We start from the raw sequence: 12,312 nt of genomic DNA, 5'->3' as shown, positions 1-12,312 counted from the left end.
TAATGACATGTTTTCAAGAGATCAATGTGCAAGTGCTCTGAAACAGTGTTGTATTCTGTTCATAGAAACTCTTCACTCTAATCACACAGCTGTCCTGATAGTCTGTATGTTCTCAGTATCTACTTCTTGCTGAGGTTTCGTGGATAAACAGAGTTTCACATGATCACTGTTTTCGAAACTTGTGTTGATTTCTACAGAGGAGATATTTGGTCTCAAGAAATATCATAATACTTGAGCATAAAACATGTTCCAGAATTATACAACAGATCAACATCAGAGAATAGGCCTATTGTTTTTGCATCTGTTTGATGACCCTTCTTGAAAATGAGAGTAACCTGTGCATCCTTCCAATCACTAAGATTGCTTCACTCCTCCAGCACACAGCTGCTAGAAGAGTAGCGAGTTCTTTCACATTCTTTATGTAGCATCATATTGGTATCCCAATAAGTCCAATGGCCTATTCTCTGTTGAGCAGTTTCTGTTGTTTTCTACCCTGTAATCACTTATATAGATATATTGACTTGACATTAATATAAAAATTTAAAGAAGGAACCACAGTACAATCATCCATATCAAAACTGTTTTGGAAAAAGGCATGTAGTATTTCAGCATTCTGTATGTTATCCTCCATTTAAATGCCATTATAGTCAAAGAGTGTCTTCACAGGAGGCTTCAATTCATTTACTGATTTGACATAAGACCAAAACTTCTTAGTATTTTCAGTGATGCTGTAACAGTCTTATGATCATTATGAAGACCAGCAAAGACTCCAATATGAGTGATCTCAAAGACACATACTATTAAAGACATGTTATTCAGTAGGATCTATACATCCCGAAGAACCTCTTTGTTGGTAGAGCTGATTATTCACAATATCTTAAACTTACATTAATAGCACCACATCTCAAAAGTATTGTTTCTTTCCTTCCTTGCACTCTAGTAGTCTGTGTTTCATACTTATAAAAGATAAAACTTCAGACAATTTCTTAATAAATTGTTTATTGGCTACCATGTTGATGTGTAATTGAGAAGAATTCCTCTTTTTTGTTGTAAGATGTCTTGATATGATTTATTCTAAACATAAGAGCTTTCTGGCTTTGTCAGTTTACTGTAATTTTGCTTCTGAGAGATGTGAAATTTTCCATTTTATCCATCTGTTTCCTGTCTAGAACTGTATCAGCCCATATTGATGGCTTCTACAATATCTACAAGAAGTGAATGAAATGTGAAATAAGGAAACATGATCTGTTATGACATTAAAGAGGACTAATTTTAAATTGCATAGACTTTTTTTTCCTCCTTTTGGATTTCCTCTAATTTTGTATTTTAGTGATGAGATTGACATGAATTTTATGTAATTCCTTTGAATACACTTCTGAATGAGAGACTACTGAAGCATCAGAGTCTTGTTCAAGTAAAACAGTATCATATACTGGTTAAAGGATTCAGAAAGATAACTATTATGTTGTTGTAAAGATATTGCACTACAGCACATATTTTAAAAGAAAATTGTCTACCAAAATATCAACATCTGTGCTCTAAAAAGAAAGCTAGTTTCAATTTCAGTTTTGTGTTCATGATGTATTGCAGCTTTTGCGCTTTCATAGCGTGGTCCTTAGTGGCATTATTTCCAAAATGTCTATGTAAACGATAATGAAATCACAGTTTTGAATTTATCAGCTAGCTAGAGGGAACTGTCAAAATACAATTATATGTTTCTCCACTTAGATATTTTTGAATAGATATGGATCTCATTTTTTATTTCTTCACAATAACTAATATATATGAGATAATTGAAAATAAAAAGCACCACATTTCATCATTGTCCACAGTGCATGCTAAAAATTTGTCACTGTCCATGTAATTGCACAGCAGCTTTTTCCAACCTATACCACATGTGTAATGCATCTAATTTGGTACTTAGTATATCCAGAACTTGAACTCCAAAAGCTGACACAGAGCTGAGAGAGACAGGAGGTCCCATGGAAACCCACAACCCTGTGATAACCTTCACTGACTGAGGTGTTTTTGAGAAGTGCACATATACATTTGTCATTGATAATATCTGTATGGACAGGTCTACTGAACAAAATTGATCTGCAAAATCAATAGTTCATGGCCTCTCAAACTATGCCATGCAGTTCCTTATGTTAAATGTTAGTACTGATCTGGATACAAAATGTGCAAACTCACTGAGCTTAGGAGGTCGGTCAACAACACGTATCAATAGCAATAAATGTTTAGTTCCTCATATTAAAAAGCTTAGCTCTAGCTATGATACAGCTTTGTTTTGCTACTTGCCTGTGAGCTAATTTGCTAGTTTCCTTATGAAGTATGGGATACTATGCTGCTGAAAACAATAAATGCAAAACTTCTGCAAAGAATGCTGGGAAGATGAGATGCTTTTTGACAGCATCAGTTTTCAGGTGAATTATGAGGAGTTTCTTAGAATTCAGGTATCTTGGTAGCACTGGCCAATGATTTTACTACAGGTATGTTCTTAATCTCATCCAGGAAATGCATGCAAGTTCTGACACAAAAGAAACCAACTGATGCTTCAATTCCATATATGTAGCAAACATGTGGCTACCACGCAGCATTGGCTGCCTTCAAAGTAGGGTCCACTAGACACAACACTCGTCTAAATTTGTTCTTTCCACCACTGAAAACATTTCTATATGTTGTTTCCATGAAGTTCCATCATATTTTTTCCTCCCAGTCGTACAGAAGAACATATCTGCAGTAAACTGCTATTCCAATATCAATAAGTTGATCAGTTTTAATGAAACCTATCACAGTATTTGGGCACAGTTTTATGTCACTTAATTCAAGCATCATTGCTGAACAATAATTAATTGTTTAGTAATGCAAGCAGTTTCATTTCTTTTTTGTCCTTGCATAGGGACATGATTATTTTTCTTCTTAGTTTGTGGTATCCATCTCCATTGTTAAGCATTTGTAAAAGCTAATTAGAATTTCTGATACACTGAAGAGCCAAAGAAAGTGGTACTTCTGCCTAATATCATGTAGTGCCCCCACTAGCATGCAGAAGTGCTGGAACATGACATGGCATAGACTTGACTAATGTCTGAAGAAGTGCTGGAGGGAATTGACACCATGAATCCTGCAGGGCTGTCCATAAATCCGTAAGAGTATGAGGGGGTGGAGATCTCTTCTGAATAGCATGTTGCAAGGCATCCCAGATATGCTCAATAATGTTCATGTCTGGGGAGTCTGGTGGCCAGCGGAAGTGGTTAAACTTAGAAGAATGGTCCTGGAGCCACTCTGTAGCAGTTCTGGGCAAGTGGCAATGTCACATTCTCCTGCTGGAATTGCCCAAGTCCATCGGAATGCACAATGGACACAAATGGATGCAGGTACACAGACAGGATTACTGAGCGAGGTGGCGCAGTGGTAGCACACTGGACTCGCATTCGGGAGGACGACGGTTCAATCCCGCGTCCGGCCATCCTGATTTAGGTTTTCCGTGATTTCCCTAAATCGCTCCAGGCAAATGCTGGGATGGTTCCTTTGACAGGGCACGGCCACTTTCCTTCCCCATCCTTCCCTAATCCGATGAGACCGATGACCTCGCTGTTTGGTCTCTTCCCCCAAACAACCCCCAACAGACAGGATTCTTATATACATATCACCTGTCAGAGTCCCACATCATTACAGAGCCTCTACCTGCTGACATGCAGGATCCACAGATTCTTGAGGTTGTCTCCATACCTGTACACTCCATCCACTAGATACAATTTGAAATGAGACTTGTCTGACCAGGCAACATGTTTTCAGTCATCAACAGTCCAATGTTGGTGTTGATGGGCCCAGGCAGGTTGTAAAGCTTTGTGTTGTGCAGTCAGCAAGGGTACACGAGTGTCAGCAAGGGTACACGAGTGGGCCTTCGGCTCCGAAAGCCCATATCGGCGATGTTTTGTTGAATGGTTTTCACACTAACACTTGCCGATGGTCCAGGATTGAAATCCGCAGCACTTCTGTCATGTTAAACAATTCTTTGAGTCATTGTTTGTTCCGTTCTTGCAGGATCTTCTTCCGGTTGCAGCGATGTCAGAGATTTGATGTTTTACTGCATTCTTGATATTCACAGTACACTCATGAAATGGTCATATGGGAAAATCCCCACTACATCGCTGCTTCGGAGATGCTGTGTTCCATCGCTCATACGCTGACTATAATACTATTCAAACTCACTTAAATCTTGATAACCTGCCACTGCAATAGCAGTAACCAACGTAACAACTGCACCATACACTAGTTGTCTTGTATAGGCCTTGCTGACCACAGTGCCGTATTCTGCCTGTTCACATATCTCTGTATTTGAATACCCATGCCTATACCAGTTTCTTTGGCACTTGAGTGTATATTCCTTGTGAAATCAACAGTGACATGAAGAGGTGCTTATTTCTCATTGCAGATTTATGTCAATGGTGTACTGCAGTGCAAAGTGTGGAGTGGGACTCGCAATCGTGCTCTTCTTCATTGCTTGGATTTAAGTTCGCCAATGGTGATTCTGTTGTATGGCCGTACAACTAGTGGACAACTGAGTGGTCCAGCTCGAATTACTTATCCTGGTGGAGTATAAGATATGGAAAATCTGCAACATGGTTCTAATACTAGCAAAGTTAATTAGCAGTTCAGGTGTCCTACAAAATCTCCAGTAATTACAGTTATCAGAAACTGTACATTAGATTATATTCCTTGAGGGATTATTAGTTAACATATTGATGATCTGTCCATAAGAAAAAAGAATTTCTGCATTTTAACTTTTGTTATGTCACAAATTGTAATATTCCTCATTTTTTATTTGTAAATTCTGTGGCAGTATTTTATGTCAGCTCTCTGTAAATTACACTTGTGTTTGGGCTATATTAATAAAAATCTTGGATTTATTTCATGTTTCTCTTCTAAACTGTACCAACCTCATTCTCATCCAGAGAAAATGAAAAGGAGATTTAAAGTAGATCAGTCTTTAAATTGTGAACTGACAAATGTTGAGCAAAACAGAGGAAGTGAGAGACTACAGAACTGTAAAGCAAAGCATCTACACAATATATTGTGCACTGTAAAAATTTCATGAATAAATGTACAAGCACTAAGCTGGAGAAAATACAGTATAAATGAAGGAAGAGTGGTATATGTATGAAAGTAGGTAATGAAATCATATTAATAAAAATTAGTAGTTCTGTAGAATCACCAAATGGATACTGCAGTTGTTGTTGTTGTGATCTTGTTGTTGTTGTTGTTGTTGTTGTTGTTGTTATGGTCTTCAGTCCAGAGACTGGTTTGATGCTGCTCTCCATGCTACTCTATCCTGTGTGAGCTGCTTCATCTCCCAGTACCTACTGCAACCTATATCCTTCTGAATCTGTTTAGTGTGTTCATCTCTTGGTCTACCTCTACAAAGTCGCCGAAGTGGCATCAACTCAAAAGACTTGCACCAGGCGAACAGTCTACCTGATGGGAGGCCCTAGCCACACGGCATTTCCATGTCCCTCTACAATTTTTACCCTCGACACTGCCCTCCAATACTAAATTGGTGATCCCTTGATGCCTCAGAATATGCCCTACCAACCAATCCCTTCTTCTAGTCTGGTTGTGCCACAAATTTCTCTTCTCTGCCATTCTATTCAATACCTCCTCATTAGTTATGTGATCTACCCATCTAATCTTCAACATTCTTCTGTAAGACCACATTTCAAAAGCTTCTATTCTCTTCTTGTCTAAACTATTTCACTTCCATACATGGCTACACTCAGCACAAATAATTTCAGAAATGACTTCCTGGCAATTAAATCTATACTCGATGTTAACAAATTTCTCTTCTTCAAAAACGCTTTCCTTGCCATTACCAGTCTTCATTTTATATCCTCTCAACTTCGACCATCATCAGTTATTTTGCTCCCCAAATAGCAAAACTTATTTACTTCTTTAAGTGTCTCATTTCCTAATCTAATTCGCGCAGTATCACCAGATTTAATTCAACTACATTCCATTATCCTCATTTTGCTTTTGTTGATGTTCATCTCATATCCTCCTTTCAAGACACTGTCCATTCTGTTCAGCTGCTCTTACAGGTCCTTTGCTGTCTCTGACAGAATTACAATGTCATCAGCAAACCTCAAAGTTTTTATTTCTTCTCCATGGATTTTAATTCCTACTCCAATTTTTTCTTTTTTTTCCTTTACTGCTTGCTCAATATACAGACTGAATAACATCGTGGATAGGCTACAACCCTGTCTCACTCCCTTCCCAACTACTGCTTCCCTTTCATGCCCCTCGACTCTTATAACTGCCATCTAGTTTCTGTACAAATTGTAAATAGCCTTTTTCTCCCTGTATTTTACCTTCACCACCTTTAGAATTTGAGGGAGAGTATTCCAGTCAACATTGTGAAAAGCTTTGTCTAAGTCTACAAATGCTACAAATGTAGGTTTGCCTTTCCTTAATCTATTTTCTAAGATAAGTCATAGGGTCAGTATTGCCTCACATGTTCCTACATTTCTACGGAATCCAAACTGATCTTCCCCGAGGTCAGCTTTTACCAGTTTTTCCATTCGTCTGTAAAGAATTCGCGTTAGTATTTTGCAGCCGTGACTTATTAAACTGATAGTTTGGTAATTTTCACATCTGTCAACACCTGCTTTCTTTGGGATTGGAATTATTATATTCTTCTTGAAGTCTGAGGGTATTTCGCCTGTGTCTTACATCTTGCTCACTAGATGATAGAGTTTTGTTAGGCCTGGCTCTTCCAAGGCTGTCGGTAGTTCTAAGGGAATGTTGTCTACTCCCAGGGCCTTGTTTTGATTTAAGTCTTTCAGTGCCCTGTCAACTCTTCACACAGTATCGTATCTCCTATTGCATCTTCATCTACATTCTCTTCCATTTCTATAATATTGTCCTCAAGAACATCGCCCTTGTATAGATTCTCTATATACTCCTTCCACCTTACTGCTTTCCCTTCTTTGCTTAGAAATGGGTTTCCATCTGAGCTCTTGATATTCATGCAAGTGGTTCTCTTTTCTCAGGTCTCTTTAATTTTCCTGTACCAGTGTCTATCTTACCCTTGTGAGATACCTCTCTACATCCTTACTTTTGTCCTCTAGCCATCCCTGCTTAACCATTTTACACTTCCTGTTGATCTCATTTTTTAGACGTTTGTATTCCTTTTTTCCTGCTTCATTTACTGCATTTTTGTATTTTCTCATTTCATCAATTAAATTCAATATATCATCTGTTACCCAATGATTTCTACTAGCCATCATCTTTTTACCTAATTCATCCTCTGCTACCTTCACTATTTCATCTCTCAAAGCTACCCACTCTTCTTCTACTGTATTTCTTTCCCCCATTCTTGTCAATCATTCCCTAACGCTCTCCCTGAAGCTCTCTACAACCTCTGGTTCTTTCAGTTTATCCAGGTCCCATCTCTTCAAATTCCCACCTTTTTGCAGTTGCTTCAGTTTTAATCTGCAGTTCATAACCAATAGATTGTGATCAGAGTCCACATCTGCCCCTGTAAATGTGTTACAATTTAAAACCTGGTTCCCGAATCTCTGTCTTACCATTACATAATCTATCTGAGACCTTCCAGTACCTCCAGGCTTCTTTCATGTATACAACCATCTTTTATGATTCTTGCACCAAGTGTTAGCTATGATTAAGTTATGCTCTGTGCAAAATTCTACCAGCAGCTTCCTCTTTCACTCCTTACTCCCATTCCATATTCACCTTCTATGTTTACTTCGCTTCTTTTTGGTACTATCAAGTTCCAGTCACCCATGAATATTAAATTTTCGTCTCCCTTCACTATGTGAATAATTTCTTTCATCTCATCATACATCTCATTAATCTCTTCGTCATCTGCGGAGCTAGTTGGCATATAAACTTGTACTACTGTGGTAGGCGAGGGCTTCGTATCTATCTTGGCCACAATAATGCGTTCACTATCCTGTTTGTAGTAGGTTACCCGAATTCCTATTTTCCTATTCACTATTAAACCTACACCTGCATTACCCCTATTTGATTTTGTATTTATAACCCTGTATTCACCTGACCAGAAGTCTTGTTCCTCCTGCCACAGAACTTCACTAATTCCCACTATATCTAACTTTAACCTATCCATTTCCCTTTTTAAATTTTATAACCTACCTGCCCAATTAAGGGATCTGACTTACCATGCTCGGATCCGTAGAACACTAGTTTTCTTTCTCCTGATAACAATGTCCTCCTGAGTAGTCCCCACATGGAGATCCGAATAGGGGACTATTTTACCTCCGGAATATTTTAACGAAGCAGGTGCCATCATCATTTAACCATACAGTAAAGCTGCATGCCCTCGGGAAAAATTACGGCTGTAATTTCCCCTTGCTTTCAGCCATTCGCAGTACCAGCACAGCAAGGCTGTTTTGGTTAGTGTTACAAGGCCAGATCAGTCAGTCATCCAGACTGTTGCCCCTGCAACTACCGAAAAGGCTGCTGCCCTTCTCCAGGAATCACACATTTGTCTGGCCTCTCAAGAGATACCCCTCTGTTGTGGTTGCACCTACGTTAGGGCTATCTGTATTGCTGAGGCACGCAAGCCTCCCCACAAACGGCAAGGTCCACGGTTCATGGTGGGGACTGCAGTTATATATTATAAAAAATATAGTATGTTGCATGTTGCAAGACTGCCATTACAAGCTGTTTTGATATTTTAATTTGTGCTGACTAAAATTTAATAGCATGATAGCATAAGTTTTGTTACCGTATTTCAGAAAATTAAATTACTTTACAATGTTTTGAATGAAGTATAAGTGTGTTGTTGTGGATATCAGATCAGGTGGAAATGTGAAAAAGATAGCTAAATAAAACATTCTGTAGCTTTAGCCAAATTTTTCTACAGGAAAAAATAATACTACTGGATTAACAGGCACACAACTTTTTATGAGAAACAAAATTTAAGCAATAATAAAGAAAATAGTAAAATGAAACCTGCTGTGTGCCTCGGTTGTGCCTGCTGTAGTGAATGACTCTTATGACCACTGCAGCAAAATGATGTCATGAGGAGGGTACTGCAAGACACTCCAGTAACTAGGTGTCCTGGAACAAGAACAAACATTCAGTAAACTGAGATTTGAGAAGTTATCACTCAGGGCTTTGAAGAAGGGATTTTGAAGCATTACAGCACTGACAGGGCTCCTGAAGGAGCAGATTTGAAAGGACAGCTGGGGCAAATGGAGTCATGACTGCCCAACAGTTACACCCAGTACATCCAGCTTGTTATGAGATAGAGGTCAGGAGCCTTGCCATTTCAGAAGTAATAACCACAGAGGCTGGCATATGTACCACCTAATTTAGGCAGGCATTATGCAGTCTTCACCAGCTATTAGACATGAGGGGAGGCTCAGGATGGTTGAACCAAGATGAGTCAATGAACTGCTATCACCAGACTTTGACTTCAGTAACTGCAGGCCACTGTCTGTGATAAGCCTGGTTGCCAATCACTTGGTGCCTTTCTCGCAGTGTGTCACCCAATCGGTGACTTGTCATCTGCTACTGGTCACCCTCCTGGCAGACCAGGGTCAAGCCTGGGCCATTTAGCTGGCCCCCTATGATTGCCTGAGTGGACAAACACTGTACATGTTTGTTGCTCTGTGCAGGCACACCTCACTGCCATATACCATGCCGGGCGCTGTAGATTGACTCTACCTGCTCTGGTGTGCTTCTAACCAAGTGATATAAACAGGCAAACTGCTATCGCTGCCACTGACTGATGCCTGCCTTCACCATCAGGACCTCTGCAACTATTTTGACCGAACTGTTCTGTCAGCTGCTGTCACTGCCTGAGGGAACACACCACATCTTGTCCACATGATGGGCCACTGCTGACTCCAGCATTCTTTGCCAGACTGGGCCAGTCTATGTCACAGATGCCACTGGCCACCTCTCCAACACTGTTTCCACTCTACACATATCGAAATGCATTTGACGCAACTCCTGTTATTCCACTACTCTTAAATAACTAATTTTTTCCTTATCTTTTATTTGAATTTGGTTGTACGCACTAGTGTACAGGCGATGTGTAACTAAAACTGCCAAAATACTGTTCATTCAATGTTTTGTATAATTTTATTATCCATGTGATAACCTACACTTGGCTGGTTGTAGTGGCACGTTTAGATTTATTTGGGACCATATTAATTAAGAGAAAGTGATAATGGAAATTATTATAGCAGTGTGTAATGGTAAACTTTTAAGTGAGCTAATCAGTAGTTTTGAGAGGATTGACACCACTCATTAGTAAATTCTGATTTCATTCTTTCTAGTAATGTGTTTTCAGTTTTCATAATTTAAGTTTGGCCACAAGAAAACATACTTTTGTCATTTGATTCATTATATTTGTTAGATTCTCGGATTTTACATTATACTTTTATTGGCTGAATATTTCTGAAGCAGACAACTCTCTTCGTTATTCAGTTAGGCCACTGATTAAGAATTTATAAATTATTAAAATTTCAGACATGGCTATTTTAAATGTAAATCAGCAATCTGCCGTGGAGGCACACAGTGTGCTAATCAGTTAGTACTGTAAACTTTTATAATTCTCTAATCAGCTGTCTTTTAGTTGCAGCAAATCATTATTGGAAACTGTAGTTCATCACAATAGTAAATCTTCATCCTGCAGTTTTGTAAACTACAATATAATTATCAAGATCACAAGATATCACTATGTCAATCTTTTTATACCAACCTCCACCCAAAACCCCTCAGTTTGTGCAGGGAAATTGTAGTACCTTGAGAATTTCGATGCAAGTTCTAGAGATCTTCCGCTTTCCACCATCTTGAACATCTGATATTTTACGTATGAGCATGAGAAATGGGATTTTGACTACTGCGCCACGATTATGTGTGAACAGGACGCGGGCATGTATCCGCAGTGCTCACCTCAGAAGTTACATGCCCAGCACAAGGAGTAAGAGCACCTACTCCGTGACGGTGCGACATCAGTCATTACTGAGAACAGTTGAAGGTTGTTGAAAGAAAAAGTAAACACACTTATCTGAATTATTCACTTACTTTTGTGAGGTCCAGATGGTGGACTAACTAGAACTTTGAAATATTTATAGTACTCTATTTATGGTGAAGAATATGTAGGGTAGACCGGGGCAATGCCGACACCTTAAGACATTTTAAATTTTTAAATTTTTACTGACTTAGTCACATTTTTCATCGAGGTACCTAAAGTTTAATTAGGGTTTCTGCTTTCATTAAAAATATAGTTTTGTTAAACTAATTACATTTATAAAGTGAAAAACGTGTATATAGCAATGTCTACTGGATGTTGGTATTTCCCCGGTTGCTGGGGCAATTTTGACACCACTTTGGAGTAGTGCCAACATTAGTGACAAATAATAACATGAATGTATATCAGTAAGATGTATATTGTTACAAAGTTATATATGATACTTATATTAGTATGTCATGACTATAGATAAAGAAATATGACAAATAAGTCTTAAAAGAAAACAAATCATTTTAAGAAGTAGAGCAAAAGTCACAAATGTAGTTTTCAGGAGTATCATAGCCGCTACAGTCTGCGTGTGCCCACTTCCCACAAAATACACACCGATACCACAGTTCAGTTTTAATGCCATATTCCCCAAAGACTAAAGACATTTCACTGTCTTTGGAAAATAAATCTATTTCGTCGTCCACTTCATCGTCGTCGCATAACATTGACTCATCTATTTCTTCTTCAGAAGATGTTTCTTCAAAAGAAATCTGTCTGCTGCACCTTTTCTTCTTTTTTTGCCTTTGGATGTGGCCTTGCATTTGGTAGTGCTTGATTTTATTTTTGATTTATCCTCAACTTGACCTGACTTCTTCAAAAGCTTAAGTTTCTGTTGGAACAATCTTTGGGTCATCAATTACCTTTACTAATCTACGCTTAGCTTTCATATCTTTAATGACTTTTTTCTTCTGTGCTTCCTCCAATACAGTTTTCATGGGTGTGGATGTCATAATAGTGGAATGTTGCTTCCTGTCAACTTTTTGTTTGACACCATCGTGAGGTTGTTGTTGCTGTTGTTGCATAGGCGATAAAGCTTCTAAGGCTTCTCTGAAGTGAGTTGTATTCTGAGAGGTTTTTGGAGAAGGTGTTGTTCCAGAGTCCAACCTTGAGGAACAAGCTACTGGATTAGCATAAGGTCAGTCAAATTCAAGTTGGTGGTTTTCCAGGAATGCTGTGTGATACTGTGAATTTTCAGCCCTTGCCTGATTTGTGTTTGCAGGCTCCTCAGTGACTGCATT

The 12,312-nt window shown here is 38.7% G+C and overlaps 1 protein-coding gene across 1 annotated transcript in view; it reads left to right on the top strand.

The window, feature by feature from the left end:
- LOC126260796 (peripheral-type benzodiazepine receptor-associated protein 1-like) overlaps positions 1–4,716 on the top strand; it is a 36,267-nt gene extending 31,551 nt beyond the window's left edge. The window contains exon 3 of the mRNA XM_049958136.1: positions 4,439–4,716. Coding sequence (XP_049814093.1) covers positions 4,439–4,606 — 168 coding nt within the window. The 3' untranslated portion in view covers positions 4,607–4,716. The remainder of the gene's footprint in view (positions 1–4,438) is intronic.
- The last annotated feature ends 7,596 nt before the right edge of the window (positions 4,717–12,312 follow it).

This window comes from Schistocerca nitens, chromosome 5, assembly GCF_023898315.1.
Source record: "Schistocerca nitens isolate TAMUIC-IGC-003100 chromosome 5, iqSchNite1.1, whole genome shotgun sequence".
In the NCBI taxonomy this organism is placed as follows: Eukaryota; Metazoa; Arthropoda; class Insecta; order Orthoptera; family Acrididae; genus Schistocerca; species Schistocerca nitens.
The sequence above is the reverse complement of the archived record's forward strand: the minus strand, read 5'-3'. Positions and strand labels throughout refer to the sequence as shown.